Raw genomic sequence first — 21,936 nt, forward strand, 5'->3', positions numbered from 1 at the left:
TAAAATAAAAACCAAAAAAACTATTGAATTAATAAATAAAACCAAAAGTTTGTATTATGAAAAAACCAATAAAATTGATAAACCTCTGGTCAATTTGATTAATAAAAAGAAAGAAGGAAACAAAATTGCTAGTAGAATAAATGAAAAAGGTGAACTCAGAACCAATGATGAGGAAATTATAGTAATAATTTGAAATTATTTTGCCCAACTCTATGCCAATAAATTTGATAATCTAAGTGAAATGGATGAATATTTGCAAAAATATAAGTTGCCCAGGTTAAATGAAGAGGAGATTAAATACCTTAACAACCCTATCTCAGAAAAAGAAATTCAACAAGCCATCATTGAACTCCCTAAGAAAAAATTTCCAGGACCTGATGTATTCACAAGTGAATTCTACCAAATATTTAAGGAACACTTGTTTCCAATTCTATATAAACTCTTTGGAAAAATAGGGAAAGATGGAACTCTGCCTAACTCTTTCTATGAAATCAATATGTTCCTGTTACCTAAACCAGGAAGAGTTAAAACAGAGAAAGAAAATTAAAGACCTATCTCCCTGATGAATATAGATGCAACAGTCTTAAATAAAATCTTAGCGAAACAACTGCAACAAGTTATCACTATGATAATACATTATGATCAAGTAGAATTTATCCCAGGAATGTGGGGTGGTTCAATATTAGGAAAAGTGTTATTATACTCAATTATATCAACAACAAACCTATCAGAAATTATATGATTATATCAATACATGCTGAAAAAGCTTTTGATAAAATACAGCATCCATTCCTACTAAAAAGACTAGTGAGTGTAGGATTAAATGGACTGTTCCTTAGAATAATTAGCAGTATCTATTTGAAACTATCAACAAGCATTATATTCTATAGGGAGAGGCTAGAGGCACTCCCAATAAGATCAAGGGTGAAACAATGGTGCCCATTTTCACCACTACTATTCAATATCATATTAGAAATGTTAGCTGCAGCAATTAGCAAAAAAAGAGAAATTGAAGGAATTAGAATTGGGAGGAAGAGACAAAACTCTCACTCTTTGCAGATGACATGATGGTTTGCCTAGAGAATCCCAAAAAATCATCCAAAAAAACTACTGAAAACAATTAGCAATTTTAGCAAAGTTGCAGGTTATAAAATAAACCCTCATAAATCCTCACCTTTTCTATATATGTCTAGCAAGATACAGCAGGAAGAGCTAGAAAGAGAAATCCCATTCAAAGTACCCTCAGACAATATAAAATACCTGGGAGTCTATTTGCCAAGACAGACTCAGAAACTTTTTGAAAACAATTATAAAACACTTCTCACACAAATTAAATCGGATTTAAATAACTGGGTAAATATCAACTTCTCATGGAGAGGTAGAGATAATATAATAAAAATGGTAATTCTACCAAAACTAAACAACCTGTTTAGTGCCCTACAAATCAAAATTACAAAAAAAATTACTTTAATGAGTTAGAAAAAAATTGTAAGTAAATTCATACTTAGAAATAAAAAGTCAAGAATTTCCAGGAACTTAATGAAAAAAGTGCAAAAGAAGGGGGCTTAGCCCTACCTGATCTAAAATTATATTATAAAGCATCAGTCATCAAAACTGTTTGGTATTGGCTAAGAAATAGAGTGGTGGACCAGTGGAATAGACTAGGTGCAATAGCAGGAGAGGATTATAGTCATCTGTTTGATAAACCCAAAGAGTGCAGCTATTGGGGTAAAAACTCTTTCTTTGATAAAAACTGCTGGGAAAATTGGAAATTAATATGGAAGAAACTTAGATTAGACTAACACCTAACACCCTTTACCATGACAAGATCCAAATGGTTACAGGATTTAGACATTAAAAAATAACACTATAAGCAAATTATAAGATCAAGGACTAGTTTACCTGTCAGATCTGTGGAAAGGGGAGCAGTTTATGACTAAGGAAGTGTTGGAGAACATCACCAAAAACCAACTAGATGATTTCGATTACATTAAATTAAAAAGCTTTTGCACAAATAAATCCATTTAACCAAGCTCAAAAGAAATGTAGTAAATTGGGAAACAATCTTTACAACTAATGATTCTGACAAAGGACTCATTTCTAAAATATACAGAGAACTGAGTCATATTTTTAAAATAAAAGGCCACTCCTTAATTGACAAATGGTCAAAGGATATGCAAAGGCAATTTACAGATGAGGAGATCAAAACAATCCATAACCATATGAAAAATTGCTCTAAATCATTAATATTAGAGAAATACAAATTAAAATTTCTCTGAGGTACCATTTCATACCTCTCAGACTGCCAAATATGACCAGAAAGAATAATGATCATTGTTGGAAGATTTGTGGGAAATCTGGGACACTATTGTACTGTTGGTGGAGCTTTGAACTCATCCAACCTTTCTGGAGAAAAATTTGGAACTATGCCCAAAGGGCAACAAAAATGAGCATACCCTTTGACCCAGCAATACCACTACTGGGTATATACCCTGAAGAGTTGATGAAAAAAGGTAAAAACATCACTGGTACAAAAATATTTATAGCAGCCCTGTTTGTGGTGGCAATGAACTGGAAATCAAGTAAATGTCCTTCAATTGGGGAATGGCTTAGCAAACTGTGGTATATGTATGTCATGGAATGCTATTAGAAACCAGGAGGGATGGCTTTTCAGGGAAGCCTGGAGGGATCTGCATGAGCTGATGCTGAGTGAGATGAATAGAACCAGAAAAACACTGTATACCCTAATAGCAACGTGGGGGTGATGTTCAACTTTGAAGGACTCGCTCATTCCATCAGTGCAACAATTGGGAACAATTTTGGGCTGTCTGCAAAGGAGAGTGCCATCTGTATCCAGATAAAGAATCATGGAATTCAAACAAAATTCAAGGACTATTCCCTTTAATTTAGAAAAAAACAGATATCTTATTGTCTGATCTTGTTATCTCTTATATTTTTTGTCTCTTCCTTAAGGATATGATTTCTCTCTCATCACCTTCAGTTTGGATCAATGTACAACAGGAAACAAAGTAAAGACAGATTGCTTTCAGTTGGGGGGGGAGAAGTAAGATGGGGGGAGATTGTAAAATTCAAATAATATCTTTATTAAAAATTTAAAAAACTGTATGATAGAGAGAGGAACCAGTCACAAAGTGAGAGATAATAGATAATAGGGCCATCAGAGAAATGAAATGGAAAATAATTTTTAGCACATTTTGTGAACCCTCTTCAGAGAATTTTGTTATTTCAGTGCATAGGAAGATGTCTGACTTATTGAATAGAATAGTCATACTGATATAATCATGATTCCATCAATGTACCAAAGTTCTCTATGATGACAGCCATGCATCATCATCAGCATCAATCAATTAGTAAACAAAATAGTCAAATTAACTATAATTTTTCTGTTTGACAATGAAAGAATGTATTTTGCAACGCTCAATATATTGTTGAATCAAAAAGTGTCATTTCAATTATTATTGCTACAAGTAACATCCAGCAAAGTATGAAAAATTTATAATTTGAAAGTTGGTAATCCCACCAGTTGCTAATATCTTATGATTCCATATCTATATAACAATACATAAATGTCCAAAAACATTTTCTGTGATATTTTAGAGCAGATGTATTTATGTGTTAAGTTTCAAAATGGGAGCTATTAAACTTATCTTAAAATTATTTTTATTTCTCTAAATTTGTGAGTCTTAATAAGCACTTATCTATTATTATAGAAATCACATTTTCTTCCCTATGATGAATCTGCAATATTGGATTTCTGTATTATTCAATTCAATTCACCATACAATTATTGAAAATCTACTTTGTATAAGTCATTGTGCTAGTTTGTAATCAGGAAAAGGAAGATGATGATGCAGTCTTTGCCCTCAAGGAAATTAAATGAAGTTAAATTAGAAAAGGAAGCAAATTGACTATGTTGAAAGTACATTGAAATATTTCTTGATATAGAGACTGTTGCTTTCATTATAGATACTCAGATAGAGATTTATATTTTTTTAGGTCTAACACCTGTCTATATGCATGTCTGCCCTATTCTATCTATCTTTCCATCTATCTATCTATCTATCTATCTATCATCTATCCATCAATTTCTCATTAAATATGTTCTCCCTCATTTAAAATTCATTTTTGATAATCACAAAAACAAAAATATTTTCCAATGGTCAAAATTCACTAATTTATATATCAAATATATGCCAAAAACTTTTATACACATAAAATCAAATTTAAATAATTGAAAAAAGTAATTGTTAATTACTTGTAAATTACCTAATTTATTCAGGTAGCATCATTATAATAAAAATAATATGTTCACCCAAACTAATTTAAATATTCAATGACATCCCAAATAAATTAGGGAAAAAAATTATTTTATGGAATCGGAAAAAAATTTTATAAAAAAATTAATTTGAAAGAACAAAAAAATCAAGACTAGAAAAGGAAAAATGGAAAAAATATAAAGGAAGGAGGCTAAGTAATACTAGATATTAAATTATTTTACAAGGCAGTAATTATCAAAAACATCTAGTACTGGCCCAGAAATAGAAAAATGGACAAACAGAATAGTGATACAATTTATAGCAGTAAATAAGCCTAATAACCCCATATTTGACAAATGTGAAGACAAGGTTTTGAGATAAGAATACATTATTTGTTAAAAGTTGCTGGAAAAATTGAAAAGCAGTATGGCAAAACTAGGCATAGACTTTGGTCCCCCTTCTTATACCATCTTCTAACATAAGGTCAAAATGGATACCATGACCTAGTTATAAAGAGAGGTATTACAAAAAAAATAAGAATAATATGAAAAATATTATTTAACATATTACTTACTACATATAACTGTCCAGCACAGACTTTTAAATAGAAAGTCCTGTTTGAAGGTGGATCTATAGCTAAGTGCAAATATTAATGCAAATTTCAAGCTTTTATTCTGCTTTTTATATTAGAGGGTGGCATCTGAGAGTGGCATCATGCTTCTCTTAGTTGACATAAATCAGGAATGTTCATTTTTGCATTGCTTCATTAGGAAAAGAAATCTATTTTATAAGCTAGTTATTTTCATAGAATGCAGAAGAGACCTAAATAATCATCCTGTCCAACTTAGGTTAAATGACTTGCCCAAGTTGCTTCAATTAATTTCATTGAAATTTACTTTCCAAGTGGGTGCTTTCTGTAATTCAAATCTTGTTCATTGTTATAACTGACTTCTGGAAGAATATGCCATAGGGATGCAGGAACCCTTCCGTCCTCCCCCTACAGTCAAGGAAACCATAAAAAAATCCCCTAAACTTAATTTATGCAAGAGCAATGGAAATTCTTTCCTCTATTCAGTCAAACTAGAAATGTATAATTGAGGGCAATGGGAAATCTGTATCCTACTAATTCTCTTACAGGGAACAGAATTATGAGAGATGAACTGAACATAATATACAACTTTAACTTTATAAAAAATTAAAGATTTTATTTTATGTGATCTAAAGAAAGTATTTTGAAGTAGTAATGCAAGAGCTAATGTTTCCACTTTGCAAATAAGAAAATGGAGACTCAGAGATCAAAACCTACATTCTTCTTTATATCTTATTGTCTTTGCATACCTTCATGTTGTTTAAAATCCCAAATTTTTGTATAGGCAACATCTTCATAAAAAAATTTTGCAATCCTATACACAAGTCTAATAACTAATATTGTCAGAATCTGAAAATTTCTACTGACTCCAAATCCAGTTTCCACATTTCCAGTGACTCCAAATCCAGTAGTCTTCCTAATATATCAAAATAGGAAGTTAAAAGGAAGAGAAGAGAATAAGCATTTCTGTAATGCCTATAATGTGCCAGGCATTTAATTTCTATACAAAGATTATTTCATAACCACACTGTTATATCCCCACTTTACAGTTGAGGAAATTGAGGCAAAAAAGGGTTAAGTGACTTGCCCAGGACCATACAATTAGTGAATGTTTGAGTTTGAATTTGAACAGACATATTCCTTATTAATAAAGAACCAATGCTCTATCAGTTATATCAGTAGCTGCTTAGGGGAGGAATATGTTCACTGAGGAGTTCAAGGTTTTATATTATATCATTGTTAAGATATCTCAGGAGATGACTTTATAGAGTAAAGGACACTTAATGAACATGTGCTATCTAAGAGTATGTACAAAATATATTTTGAACTGCATACATTATCATCACTTTAGAAAGACTTTGTATCTCTTCCTGCAGAGACAGGGGGTGGATTTGTGATTTCATTGGTCTAGTTGGAGAATTTTTCTCTTCCAATGTAAGTCAGAAACTTCTCTATAACTAATAGATCAAATAAGGCACAAAGAAGTTAAGGAACTTGCCCAAGCAACATAATATTTATCAGATGCACACAGTCAATAAATATTTTTTAAATCAAATACTAGGTGCCAGAAGAAGGACTAGGAACCAGGAAGATAAAAGTCTACCCATGCTCTCAAGGAGCTCACCACCTAATGGGGAGACAATATGCAAATCACTATGGACAGATATGCTACATACAAGGTAAAATGAAAATAATTAAGACAGGAGAATTAAGAGAAATCAGAACAGACTTTCCACAGATGGTGGCATTTTATCTGGAGTCAGTGACACTCCAGTGGGAGGATAGAGTATCTCATTTGAGGAACAATGAAGAAGACAGTGTAATTGGACCCCATTATTTGAATATGTGGGAATGATGGATCAGGGATGTAGGTAGTTTGAGTAGTTTGGAATAAAAGTGGCTAGGGAGAAGGTTTTGAACGACTTTGAATTCCAGAGTTTTTGTAAATGTCTATGAAAGTGATATGGAAACTGTAAGCACTGATGTAGTCAGATTGGCCCTTTAGAAAGATCATTTAGTTGAATGGTGAATATACTAGAGTAGGGAGAGACTTATGACTGGCAGATCAACCAATAGAATATTGCAATAGTCCAGGCATGAGGTAATAAAAGGCAGAGGAAAGGAGTACATAAGAGAGAGAGAGAGAGAGACTAAAAAGGTAAAATTGAAACTTCTTGGCAAGGGGTTGAATATAGGGATGAGAGAAAAAAGGAATTGAGACTATCCATTACATTCTGTTACCTTTAGGTTCCTTGGTGGTACTTAACATCACAAAGTTGTATATAATTATAGGCGACATTTTCATAACATACAAGAAAATTCAGTAGTGTTTCATTTAAGACTGAATTCTGTGTTCAACTATAATATATTTGGTTAAGTTTGATTGGAAAGATGAATGATTCCTGTGAGGCTCAAATGAGACAATGGATAAAAGGAATTTGGTAAAAGATAAAAATACTACATAGCATAGATAAAATATAAGCCATCTTCATTATTATGTTTCAATATTTGATGAGAGGAGTTGAAGCAGTGGAATAGAGTTGGATGTGATTTTTTGGGGTAGAAGCAATAAAAGAAGCAAGATTTCATGTGACTACAGATTTACTGTGATACTTTTCCTTTCATAATGATTTATAGGAATCAGAAGGAGAGAATTACTTAAAGAAATATCATGAAATGAAAGTATCTCATTGAATTTGTCTAATTGGACCTCTCTTGGACTATCGCCTCTCCAAGTTATTCACTTATTGTCACTTCCCCCATAAATTTCTCATGCTTTTGCCCAATTGTTAGTTGCCATTTCTATTCTTTGCTTATAAATTTGCTCTTTTCATTACAATCTGAAAGTGTTTTTCATTGCATGTATCAGAACCAAGTTGTCGATATCCAAATTTTCTTTCTAGGCAATGTAACTCTCCATGATGTCATACATGTAACTTATGCCCACCTGGAAAATTCATGTCAATCCATGACTTCAAAGCAAGGTCACTTCCTAAAGTGTTCAGTTATTATCTTTTGCCCAAAAAAATCACTCCAACAACAACAACAACAACAATAAACCCTTGTAAATGTCACTGCTGTATTAGAAAATGTTGGAAAGTTATCTTAACATAATACCTAGTGAAGTTAATCACTTTCTTACATATAAGGTAATACTTTTGCTCATACTTTATCTAATTTTTCTGTATATCAATGATATCCATAGAAGTCATAAATTCTAGAAATGTAGGACATTTTTGATATATTCTTCACAATATTTTGCTATAAATAATCATTCATTTAATTATCTTTTAAGTATTATCTTATTTTCCTCTAGATTTAGCTTCTCCTTTTCTTTCCAGATATTCAAGAATTTCCTCAGTTATGAGAGAACAATCATAGCAATTGCTTTTGTTAGCAAACAGAATGAACGACTGCTATAACATACTCATATTCACCTAAGATATAATCAACAGTTCTCTTTTTTTAATTTAAATCAATAGGGTTAAGTGACTTGCCCAAGGTCACACAGCTAGTCAATTATTAAGTATCTGAGACTGGATTTGAACTCAGGTCCTCCTAATTCCAGGGCCAGTGGTCTATCCACTGTGCCACCTACCTGCCCTGACAGTTCTTTTCTTATCTGTTTGGGTTGGTACACCATAAACTAAACCTTGTTGAATCTGAAATATTATAAGAAGAAATCTATGAAACAAGCTCTTTGTTATTCAAATAATAAGCTTTTTAATTTTTCTCTGATAGACTAACATTTTAAATGACTAGTTCTTCAATAACATGAGAAGAAATTTGAGGTAGTTCTACATTATTATGAGTGAGAATGCAATTTACAGTTTATATTATTAGCCTATTACTGTAGAGATTTGCATTGGATTTTCATTATTAAATACAGGAGATATCTTTGACAGTGTTGTCTTTGTCTTTCAATTATCTAAAGAATTGTCTCGATTTTCTCTTTATTTCCTAGATTCAGATAATAGGTGTCAAACACATAAAAGATGGAATGAATTAAGATGATCAAATAATATCATCAAACCATTTTTCATATAAAACCTAGAGAGCAGAAATAATTGTTATATTCCTTGAAACACTCAACACAGTGAATATAAGTTAGTTGATATATACTTAATGGTTAATTAACACATAATAAAATGCTCTTATAATATGCACAATTTCTTGTTTTAGTTTATTATTGGGATTTGTTGACCACATCCTTCATAAAAATATTAACAAGAACTCAAAATTTGAACTGATAATTCCCCCAGGTTTGAGGGATAGATAGCAATTCAGATGGGCACCTCTGAAAAGATGTATCAATTTCCCATTATGCTTTAGCCAGATTTTTCCACAAAATTTAGGGTAAGACTGAAATTCTCCATCAATTTGAGACTGCATTCATGTTTTGGCAACATTGACTGAAAAAAAGCAAGAATAAAACTCCACTGATAAAATCATCAATCAATTTTGCAATTCAGGCAAATTTTCCTTGATGGGTTCTCAAAGGTCAGAAAAACAGCACATTGCTCAATTCATTACAGAAAAGAATTGGTATCAAACTCGATAATATTCTCACTTCCCTTTTCCCCTCATTGGCTACATACACATTTTCTTTCCACATTTGATTTAATTAAAAAAAATTCATCTGACAAAATCTAGGGTGAAATCAGGAAGTAAGGCTTAAACCCAGCCTCAGCCACTTAATAGCTATAATCTTGGGCAAAATATTTAATTCCTTTGAGCCTCAATTTTCTCATCTGTAAAATATGGGGGTTGATTACCAATATTCCTTTTTGAGTTCAAAGCCTAGGACACTAGGAATTAATTTAATTTTAATCTAAAAACATCTATTTTAAGTAATTTTCTAAATGCCCAAATCTTTTAAGGTATATGAAGATACAATCTAAATATAAACAAAAGGGTAATTGATTTGGAGTGGAAAGAGACTATAGAGACTTAATTCAGCACCTCAATTGTGCAGATTAAGAAACTGAACCCTATACAATTATATCATTTGCCTGAGGTCACATAAAATAATGCCAGGGTGTGATTTGAACCCGAGTTCTCTTCCTTCACTTCTAATTTTTTCCTTCCTTTTAATCATACTGATGCTAATGACGATCAATGACTATTTCTTGGTAAAAACTTTGCAAGATCAAAATAACATTCAGTTGTAGAAAAAAAGAGCAACAACATGCATATAAAATTATGTCAAGTACTTACTGGAACAAGGAACTTTTTAATCTCTTCCAGTGCATGACTCATACGTGAATAAGCTTCCCCAGGTGGAGCAAAGACTTCGATTAATACATGAAGTTCATCACTCAAGTGGGCATATTTGGCTTCCCCACTTTTCCTTAGTTCTTCTTCCTGGAAAGAGATTATTATTTATTATTCCATTTATTTCTGCAATGATTTCTCATTGACAAAGAATGTGACAAAAGGGCATAATCTAGTCAGATGTTCCATAAATGGAAGTCCTTTGAGAAATAAAATCTAATATGACCTTAAATTTTTTAAAAATCAGCTTTGAGTATTTGAGAGATAAATATGGCATAATTATTATCTATAACAGATTTTAATCATCACTGTAAATGATAAACATCCCAAAAATGGTTACAGAAATATTAATAGCTTTTTATTATGCAGTTTCTCTTTGGGAGAGAAAGCCGATAAAGTTTATGTCCTTCTTAAAAAGTTGCAATATGTGTGTCAGTATATTTGAGTTTTAAGAGCCTCCTCCCTCAAAGTAAAAAAAGGCACAAAATAATCTAAAAAAAATCAGTAACATGATTGCATCCATTAAGGAATTATAATATAATATAGAAATATGATATATTCATTATACTGTAAAAAAAGAGAAGAAAGAATATGATGTCCTTGGAAAGAACTACCAAGAAGTTTTTATGTGCAGCCATGTTAAAGACACACACTAACATTTAACAAAGTAGGGTAGGGTTGAATATCATAGGAGAAAAAGCATGTAGCTGGTTACCTGAGCAGCTCAACTACTTCATGTCAAATTCACCACTATTTTCTTCTAGTAGGAGTTATCCATACCCAAACTTGTCAGTCCTGTTTGTTTTGTTGTCCTCTCTTAAATTCCTCCTCTCCCTACTCACCCACCTAATAGGTGGACTTCCTGGATCCAGTCACATGCCTAATTGAAAGGACTTTTACTTCCTCACCTGCCAACATATTCTCAACCCCTGGATTATGCCTCCCATTTTCTTTTGAAAAAAATAATCAATGGTCTTACCTACCTCTCGTAGGTTCTCCACACAAAAGAAACATTCATTTATAACTTTATTTTCAAAAGGAGAAAATTATGATCTGATTCCTTTGTCCTAACTTTAGAAGGATTAAATGAATTTGCTTCTATCATTGAGACTTACTAGAACAAACAGGATAATTAAGCATAGTGTCAGACTTGGAGACAGGGAGATCAGGGTTCAGATCCTCCCTCATGCTTCTTAACCTTTCAAAAACATTTGATCCTACCTAAAACCATGCTCTGTAAGATTCTCTTTACTCTCCAGGTTTTCATGACTGTGCTGCATCCTCATCACCCTCCTACTTTGTCTAACCAGATCTTCTCAATCTCCTTTAAGTACTGTGTTAGACATTGTGTGACCCTGGAAAAGGCAGTCAATATATCTCAGTTTCAGTTTTCTCATCTTTAAAATGTGGGTAGTAACTAGGTTTGTAGTAAAGATCTAATGGAATAATAGATGCAAAGTGTTTTGCAAACTTTAAAGTGCTACTTAAATGTTATTGGCTATTATTATTCAAATTATACAGAACCTGCTGTATGCCAGGTATTGTGCTGATTTTCTAAAAAAAACTATTTCATTTGTTGTGAACAACAAACCTAGGAACTATTATTATCAATATAGGAAACTGAAGCAAACAGTTTTAAATGAGTAAACTCAGATCTTTTTGTTTCCAAACTAAGTGTTCTACTATAACACTCTCAGTCTATTATCATTAGTAGTAGTATTAGTATTAGTACTATAGATATTACTACTATTGCTATTATTATCATTATTAAGTAACCCCTCTTCTTCCCCAAGGAAAATATGTATCATTGCTGCATTCTCATTACTTTCTACCTGTCTGACAATATCTTCTCAATTGTCTTTGTATCCCAAGAGTAAGTCCTAAGCCCTCTTCTCACCTCCCTTTATGTTTCTTTAATGATAGTGGTAGAGTAATGCAAAAGTGACATGAATGGTGCTAATACTTCTGTTTTTTTTTTAATCTATAAACTTCAACTTCACAATTGTAATTCTATTTGTAAAATTCTTGTCTATTGCTCAATCAGTGTAGATACTAGTAAAAGAGCCAACAACATATCAGACTTGACTTTTCTGTTGAAAATGAAATGAGGAGGAAGTTGTAGCAAGATGGGAACATTACCACAGGTTCACTTTGGAAAAAATAAAGGAGTATTTGGAAGTGTTTTATCCTGCATCTAATGGTAATGAAAAACAGTATTTTATGAAATATTTGGTCAACTAACATTGATGTAAGTATGAGTATTAATTTTTTAAAAGATATCATTAAAATATTTGTAACATATACAACCATAATTGTTAGTAATCTTTATTTTAGAAAAAAAGCAAAACAAAATAAAAAGAAAACTATAAGATTTTCAAATCGTATTGACATAAGGTTATTATTTATACTTTTAGGGTAACAAAATGCTTTTACATATGTCATTTCCTGATTGATGCCTGCTAAACAAAGGTGGGTATTGGTAAGAATTTATATGAAAATACATTACATGAGTGAAGAAGGAAAAAACCAATGGTATAGATGTTTATGCCTAGTCACTATGTATATATTTTTTTCAGGACAGAATAGCATGAAAAATACACACACATATGTGCTTGCACACACACACAGAAATAGACACACACAGAAACTGGTTAAACTTTGACATACTGGAATTTACTTGTTACTAATTAGAATCATTCTTTCATTAGCTGTCTATATTCAATTAAATAAACAAGGGCATGGGGGGGGAGCTAAGATGACAGAGTGAAATTAAGTTTCCCCCCTGAGCTCTCCTAGCCAATACTTCCACAAAAACTTTTTTAAAAATGCTTAAAATCATTCTGTATGGGAAAATCAAGACAAAGTCACAGTGAGTCATTTTTTTCAAAAAAAATCAAGTCAGAATATCGGAGCAAAAATATGGAAAAGAAATGAGACTTTAGCAAGAAAATTATGATATAAGAATTTAGCATGGTAAAAGCAGATACAAAATTTCATGAAAAAATTTGGGGAGGTGATTGATTCCATATACCATAAGGAAACAACAAAACAAAATCAAAAGACTGAAAAGTTAAAAGCAAATATTAAATAATTTACTGAGAAAAACTGAACTGGAAAATAGACCAAAGAGAAATAATTTAACAATTATTGGCTACCTGAAATCAGTGATTTAAAAAAGAATTTGGACATCATTTTTTTGAAGAAATAATAAAGGAAAACTGCCTTGATAATTCAGAAACAGAGAACAAAATTGAAATTGAAAAAAAAAATCCACTGATGAACTTCTGAAAAAAATCCCCAAATGAAAAATCTCAGAGATATTGTCATCAAAATGCAGAATTACTACATCAAGGAGAAAATACTTAGGTTTCCACATAGAAATAATTCAAAGACCATGAAGACCTAGTTAGGATCACACATGGTTTGACTACTTTTTACCACAATAAAGGAGTGGAGAACTTGGAATATGATATTCCAGTGGGTAAAAGATTTAGGATTATAGACTAGCCTACCCTGAATTACTGAGAATAATCCTACAGGAGAAAAATTGGATATTAAGTAAAATTGAGGACTTTTAAAAAACCCTTAAAAAAGCCAGAACTGAATAAAAAATGACATATAGAAGAAGTGAACAAGAAAGTACTTTTAAAATAGAAGGAAAAGTAGGGTGAATAGATGAATCAGTGTTTGAACCTCACTCTCATCTGAACAGGTTCCGGGTGGGAAGAAAATATATACATGTTTGGGTATAGAAATTCATCTTACTCAACAGGGAAGTAAGAGGGGAAGAAGTTATGAGAAAGTGGTAATAAGGGGGAGGGTAAAGGGAACAAGGTAAAAGAAGAGAAGGATAAATAGAAGAAAAAAGGTAGAAACACACAGTTAGAAATCATGGCTATACGGGGGCAGTCAGGAGTACCTGAGTTCAAATCCCATCTTAGACACTTAATAATTACCTAGCTGTGTGGCCTTAGGCAAGCCACTTAACCTCATTGCCTTGCAAAAAAAAAAACCTGAAAAAAGAAACCTAAAAAAAGAAAAAAGAAATCATGTCTATGAATGTCATTGGGATGAACTTAGCCATTAAATTAAGATGCCAGAATAGATTAGAAACCAGCCCAGCAATTTATTAAAGTACACATAAAAAGTAACTCAAACCTCAAAGAAATAATAAATGCTTATATGTATATGTATATTATATATAAATATTATATTACTGTTAAGATAACTTTTTTTCAGTTTTTTATCTTTAGGGCCTAACTTATTGAAACCCTCATAGTGGCTGTTTAATAAATATTTAGTGAATTGAATCTGTTAGGTTTTGTTTATTTTTTATATACAATGGATAGGAATATTCTTTTAAATGTATCATAAACTTGGTTGCTGTAAGTCCAATAGATTTAATCCTATTTTAACCTTTATTCAATAAACATTTAAGGAACAATGTCTGTACTTTAATCCATGGGCTATGTGACAAATAGTAGAGATATTCTTTCTCTCACTTTCTTTCCCAAAGTATGTCCTAGGATTAGTAAATTATTGTTATGTTTTGAAAATGAATTAAAAGAATCATTCAAGACAAAGTAGCTTATATTTAACATTCTGAGGATAAAACAAGGAAGAAGACAGGCTATACTGACCAAGAGAATCAATTATAAGATTTTCAGTATGATTCTTTATACCTAATGAATTAAGAAAGTATCTGATTTATTTTGGTGATTGTTTAATCCAGAGGCAAAGAAAATCTTAATACAGATGAGATTTAAAATGTGTTCCATGTAGCCCCTTTTATTCTTAAGTCCAATTGTAAAATATTTACCAATTTATTCTTTTTGTCAGTAATTTATTCACATACAACAAAATGCCAATTTCTAATGATAAGTATAATAACATTTGAATCTTAAAATTTTGGACTGAATTTTACCTTTGACAATAAAACTTGAACTCTAATTTTTTCTCAGGAACAAATGGAGATTTTACCAATTAGAACCCAAATAATTTCTTAATTAGGACCTTGGTACATTTTGTTATTCTGTAATCTATATTATAGTCTACATATAAATCTATATTATGATATAAAATGTACATTACATATATTCATCATAGGAAAAATAGGTCCATGTAATTATCAAAATAGTATATTTTGGTAGGTAAATAAATACACAAAGCATAAAAAACCCATGTATTACTTTCCAATCTTCTTGGATAGAAAAAAATAGTAGTTTTATAATATTGGAATTTCTGTAATGTTCTCTAATTTGCAAAGTTTGCCACATTTGTCACATTCTACCAACTATATGGACAAGGTTCTAATTATGCTATTATAGAGGAAATAGCTAAAATTGAGGAAGATTCAATGACTTGATCACGAACACACAATTTTCAAAAATCAAAGGAAAAAATACAAACTTAGGTATTTCTCTACCCCAAATCCAGCAATCTATTAATCAAAATGAATTAAAGAAAGAAAAAATTTTGGAGCAATAAGTCTTATGATTTCATGGACACAGATATAATATATTTGCATAATTTTGTCTGGTGTATTGAGGGGCTTTAAAATGCAACCAAGGTCATAAAACCAGTTTGCATTATATTTGGGACTTGAATCTTTCTTTTCCTGACTCTGAAGCCAGTTTACTATCTTTTACTATTCTGTCTTTCAAAAGAGAAGAAAATAAAAAAAGTCTATATTTGCAGCCAACTCAAAGTCTTTTATGATATAAATTTCATTTTTCTCTAGACTACATGATAATAACAAATCCACTTAAGACAATTTTCTCAGTATCTCTCTCTCTAATCTCAAGTATATTACTAGAAATGGATACATTCAAATAATTACAAAATTATGGTATATGAACACAAACCTGGTATTTCATGGATTTTGTTTATTCACATCATTTCTATTTGAGGGAAAAAAATTCTTGAAATGACTTAAGGAGTTCATATATTTTGATTGGTTAAGGCAATAGATACATTACTGAAAGAAGGAGAGTTTTATTCTGTTCTATGTACTGATCACAATGAAAGAGAAATCAGAGCAGTACTATGTCATGCAATCACAGTAAAAAAAAAAGTTGGGATGGACTCTTCCAGCTGCATGAAACTCAATAGATGTTACCAACATGTCTGAGAAAAATTGTTGAAGACTAGGATGAGTAATACCACTGCCTTGAATTTACATAAAGCTACAATTTTCAAACACCTTTGATAATAATTTGTTTTATGGTTCTCACAACTCTTGAGTGGGCAAGAGGTAGGTATTCTCATTTTACAGATGGGAAATTTTTATAGATGGTAGAACTGACTGCCTCAAGGTCACAAAGCATAAAAATGAAAAAGTCCAGACTAAAATGCAAGTATACTGCATGTAACATAATTCTCAGCAAGCAACTTAGTCTAGTAGGAATAAAAGTATTCAATGAAGAAATCAAGAGTTTGGATTCATTCTCAGGTCTGCACTAATAAACTGTGTGTTCTTAGGTATATCACTTGAGCACCAGGAATCCCATTTTTCCTTTCTGTAAAATGAAAGGATTGATCTATAACTACTTTCTTAAATTGTAATTTGTGAACTTTAAATACTTACATATGTGTGTATTTGTATATATAAAAGGTATATAATCTTATGTTTTAATACCATTATATTTCAATATGTTATTCAATATTTCTACATATTTGGTACATATTGTATCAATACAAATATAAAATTTCAATTCCATTATATTTTCTAGTCAATAAACATTTACATTTATTAAGTGTTTATTTTGTGCAAAGGCACAGTGCTAAAGTGTTGGGAATAAAAAGAAAATTTCTGTCCTCAAGATGCTCATATCTTAATGGAGGAAACAACAGGAAAACAGCTATATATTTTTCCTGTATGTATTTCATTTTGTGAATTTAAAATATTAATTTATGAAGTTCATAGGTTTACCAGACTGATAAAGAAGTCCACATCATAAAATATAGGAAGAACACCTTGACTATCTAGTTAGTAATATATAGATGGTTGCTCCTCAGCAATGTTTCAAGGTAACAAATTATTAAGCTCAATTGAAAAATGTCAGCTTCTTTATTTGTAAGACATATAATAAATTTATTTTATTAAGTCTATGTCTTGGCCCTCAAGGAACAAAGGAGAAAACTGTAGATGAGAGGAAATCAGCCAACAGAGATAAAACCAATAAGCATAAAGAAAAGGGGGAAGGAAATTTCATCAGCAAAGATAGGGTTTTTTTTTTTTAAGAAAATTTTAGCATTCTTTTTGTTAAAAAAAAAAATGAGTTCCAAATTCTCTCTCCCTTTGTCCCCTCCCACACTATTGAGAAAGCAAGCAATATATCAATTACACATGTGAATCATGCAAAACATTTTCATATTAATTATGATGCATAAAAAGAATAAAGAATAATGTGAGGAAAAATATACTTTAGTCTGCATTAAGAGTTCTTTCTGGAGGTGGAAAACATTTTTCATCATTAGTCCTTAGGAATTATCTTGTATCAGAGTTACTATGTCTTCTTCAGACCTAGTGAAGATGGGAGCTTTGAAGTTTATACCAGGTTTGCAGTTCCCATTTATATTATTCTACCCATGTACATATTTCTCCTAGTGATTTTCATTGGAGGCAATTAGTATGAATTTTGACATGGGACATTTACCAGTATTAGGAATTTTATCAAGTCACTTAACCTGAGTTTTCTTAATGCAAAAAGGGTAACAATAACAGAGATATTTTTGCCATGTAGTTGTTCAGAGAATCAAGTAAGGTGAAGTATGTAAAGCTCTTTATAATCATTATTTTTTTATCTCTATGACCTCATTTGCTACCACAGGCTCAACAATAATTTCTATCATAGTCTAAAAAATGATGATCATGATAGTTGACATTTATTTAGCACTAATTATGTATCAGGTATTATAATAATTAGCTTTATAATAATTATCTCATTTGATTCTCAGGACAACCATAGGAGGTTTTGTTGTTATTATTTTTCTGATATTTTAATTGTGTCTTACATTGGAGTGGTTTGCCATTTCATTTTCCAGCTCATTTTATAGATGAAGAAACTGAGGCAAACAGTGTTAACTCCCTTACACAGGGTCACACAACTAGTAAGTTACTGAGGCTGGATTTGAACTTAGGAAGATGAATCTTCTTGATGCCTGGCCCAATACTCCCTCCACGGTGCCAACCAGCTGACCCTGAGAGGAAGAAAACCTCGAATTTATAGCTAAGGAAACTGAGGCAGATAGCACTAAGGTAACAGGGTGATCTATATAGTAAATGTCTGAAATGAAAATTGAGTTCAGGTTTTCTTGAATCCATGCCTAATCCTGTATCTACTCTACCACTATCCACTAGCTATATGGAATTCAGAGGAAGAGAAAGGAACATTGTAGTTCATGTCTCAAATCCTTAGTACTGGGAGTGACTGAGGCAGATAGATATCTCAAGTTTAGGATTTCCCAAGTTTTGGTAGGCCTAAAGACAACTGGGTGAATAGCATCAATGTGGTGAGTGTCTGGGCATAAGGAAACTGCAAAACAGTCAAGGTTGAAAATGAGAAGACCAAGGTGGAGCCAAAAATGGTGGTACAAGAACAGGCGTTCCTAGGAGCTCCTGCCAAAATATTTCAAAAACCTTAAAACTATGACTCTAATTACATTTTCAAGAGACAGACACCACAGAAGGATCCAGTGAGTCAATTCTCCAGCCTAAGGTAACCTGGAAAATCATGGGAAGACTCTGTTCCATGGGGTTGGAGGGGACAGCAATGCAGCCAGGATCATCATACTGGAGCAAAAGAGCTCCAGTCTTCCAGGAACAGCCCAGGAGAGTGCCTGGTCCTTGAGAGCACAGATTACTGGCAGTAGAAGCAGTTTCCTAACCTGGCAACCCAGGGAACACCAAGTACAACTTGGATGATCAGCAGGGAAACCTCTGCCAGAGCAAGCATGAAGTACAGGCCAACTTGGCCCTGAGCACAGCCCAGATCCCAGGAAATGGAAGTAGACCCAGCAGGGAGCCACCAAGCAGCTGCTCCCAGAGCACTCAGCCAAGGGAAGGTAAGGGAGTGGGGCGGTGGGGGGAGGACTCTTGAGGTCTTTCCTCTGTCCCTGGGACAGAACTCTGGTACTTTGTCCATATTCAGACCCTGGTCACAGTCTGGGGCACCCCATTGCCATTTAGCAGAGACCTTCCTCATAGTTCCAGGGCAGAGGGGTATGCTTGTGGCCGTCCACAAAACACAGCCCAGGAGAGCAGTCAGAGCCTCTCATAAGACCTGGAAGGAAATGAGGTCTTTGCAGAGGTGTCCCAATAATACTCAAAAGCTCAGGAAGCATGCCAAAACTAGGAACATACTGGGGAAATGAGTAAACAGAAAAAAAAAAATTGAACCTGATCATAGACAATCACTTTGATCCTATGGCGGATCAAAATACATACTCAGATGACAAAGTCTAAACTTCTGCATCTAAAGCCTCCAAGAAAAATAAGAGTTGGGCTCAGGCTATGACAGAGCTCAAAAAAGATTTTGAAAATCAAATAAGGGAAATAGAGGAAAAATTGGGAAGAGAAAAGAGAGAGATGCAGGAAAAACATGAAAACCCATTGTGGGTTCACCACATTGATTCACCCAGCAGTTCAGTCAAGGAGATCTGAAAATGAACAGATCAAAGTCTCTACTGAATGAAATCGAACTGATACTGAAAAGAAAAAAGAGAGGAAAAGAGAAGGAAAGAGACATCCTGAGAACAGAAAAGAAATGAGAAAAGAAAATGACAGCAGACTGATACATAATCTGTTTGTTTGCCTTGTCTATGTAAATGTTCTTAAATCTATATACCCTGACCCCAAATCCCTTCATCTAATCCTTTTTTACTTTTTTTGTTATATAAATATTTTATTTGTTTTCCAATTATATAAAATAGTAGTTTTCATCAAGCATTTTTGTAAAGTTTTGAATTTTACAATTTTCCCCCTCCCTCCCAACAGAAGATAATTTTTATGTTTCCATGATATACACTGATCAAAATTGAATGTGTTGAGAGAAAAAAAAAACATATCCTTGAGGAAGAAATAAAATATTAGAGATAGCAAAATTAGATAGTACACAAGACAACTTTTTTTAAAAAAAATGAAGGTAATAATCTTTAGTCTTTATTTAAACTCCACAGTTCTTTCTCTGGATACAAATGGTATTCTCTATCACAGGTATACTAAAATTGTCCCTGATTATTGCATTGACGGAGTGAGCAAGTCATTAAGGTTGATCATCATCCTCAGGTTGTTGTTAGGGTGCACAGTGTTCGTTTGGTTCTGCTCATCTCATTCAAGATCAATTCATGCAAATTTTTCCAAGCTTGTCTGAAATCCCATCCCTCCTGATTTCTAATAGAGCAATAGTGTTCCATCACCTGCATATACCACAATTTATTTAGCTCTTCTCTGATTGCTGGAAATACCCTCAATTTCCAATTCTTTGCCATCACAAACAGAGCTGCTATAAATATTTTTGTACAAGTGATGTTTTTGCCCTTTTTCATGATCTCTTCAGGACATTGACCCAATAGAGGTATTACTGGATCAAAGGGTATGCATATTTTTATTGTCCTTTGGGCATAATTCCAAAGTTCTCTCCAGAAATGTTGGATCAGTTCACAGCTCCACCAATAATGGCATTAGTATCCTTAATTTCTCACAACCCTTTCAACTTTGATCATTGTCCTTTCTGATCATATTGGCCAATCTCCTTCATATATTCTTAAATCCAGATATTCAGATCTAATCTCCCTTCATACATTCATTCCCATACCACCAGATGCCTGCTAAACATTTCTACTTCAATGTTCCATTAGCACCTCAAATCAATTTATATAAAATGAACTCACTCTCTCTCCCTCTAAGCTTTTCTCTTCCAAATGTCCCTGTTCCTACTGAGGATATCACTATCTTGTCAGTCACCCAGTTTTATACTCCAGTTTTATACTGGAAGTAACTCTTGACTTTCCTTCACCCTTTTGACCAATCAGCTGATTCTATATCCACAAGATACATCATTGTGAACTTCCATAGAGGTGACTAACACTCTAATTTAAAAACCTTATCAATTTTACATGAATAATAGCTTCTGTGTTACTTTCAGTCTCTCCCCCTTATAGTTCGTACTTCAGGTGCCTGTTGAAATGATTTTGCTCAGGTACAAGGATGCACCATTATGTCACTTCTTGACTTAAGAAAGCATTTAGTGGTTTTCTATCGCCCATAGGACAAAATAAAATTTATTCAACCTAAGCACTCAAGATTCTCTTTCCTGTCCTCCTAGGCAATATTTTATAATTCATTTTCAAATGTACTTATGTTCCAGCTCCAAACTCAAATACACTCTCCAACCTTCATGCATTTGTACAACTCATCTCCCATGATTGGAATGAACTATTTTTTCTTATCTTCACCTCTCCTAATACTTATTTCCCTTAAAAATTCTGCTTAAGCCTTTGTGGAGTCTTCCCTACATGATCCCATCAGTTTTCAGTTTTTGCTAAATTTAAAACTCAAAAGATATTATAGACAACCTGAATTCAATTGTACGATCCCCCCCACTTTAAAAAATTGAACATAGGCTCCTTGAAGGGGTGTTATTCAATTATTTTTATTCATCACAGGTGGCTAGACAAAATAGATGCTTGTAGATTGAATAAAATTTTTTTTTGTGAATTGAATAAAATTCCATTTCTTTCAAATCTTTCCCATAGACATTGAACTAGGAACAACATTCTTGAAAAAGTCACAAT

General features: G+C 32.5%; 1 protein-coding gene across 1 annotated transcript in view; it reads right to left on the minus strand.

Annotated features, from left to right (window-relative positions):
• KHDRBS2 (KH RNA binding domain containing, signal transduction associated 2) overlaps positions 1–21,936 on the minus strand; it is a 943,011-nt gene that overhangs the window by 443,467 nt on the left and 477,608 nt on the right. Inside the window, exon 4 of the mRNA XM_074237285.1 lies at positions 10,084–10,230. Within this exon, the coding sequence (XP_074093386.1) occupies positions 10,084–10,230 (147 nt within the window). The remainder of the gene's footprint in view (positions 1–10,083; positions 10,231–21,936) is intronic.

The sequence above is a fragment of the Macrotis lagotis genome, chromosome 5 (genome assembly GCF_037893015.1).
Source record: "Macrotis lagotis isolate mMagLag1 chromosome 5, bilby.v1.9.chrom.fasta, whole genome shotgun sequence".
NCBI classification, from domain to species: Eukaryota; Metazoa; Chordata; class Mammalia; order Peramelemorphia; family Peramelidae; genus Macrotis; species Macrotis lagotis.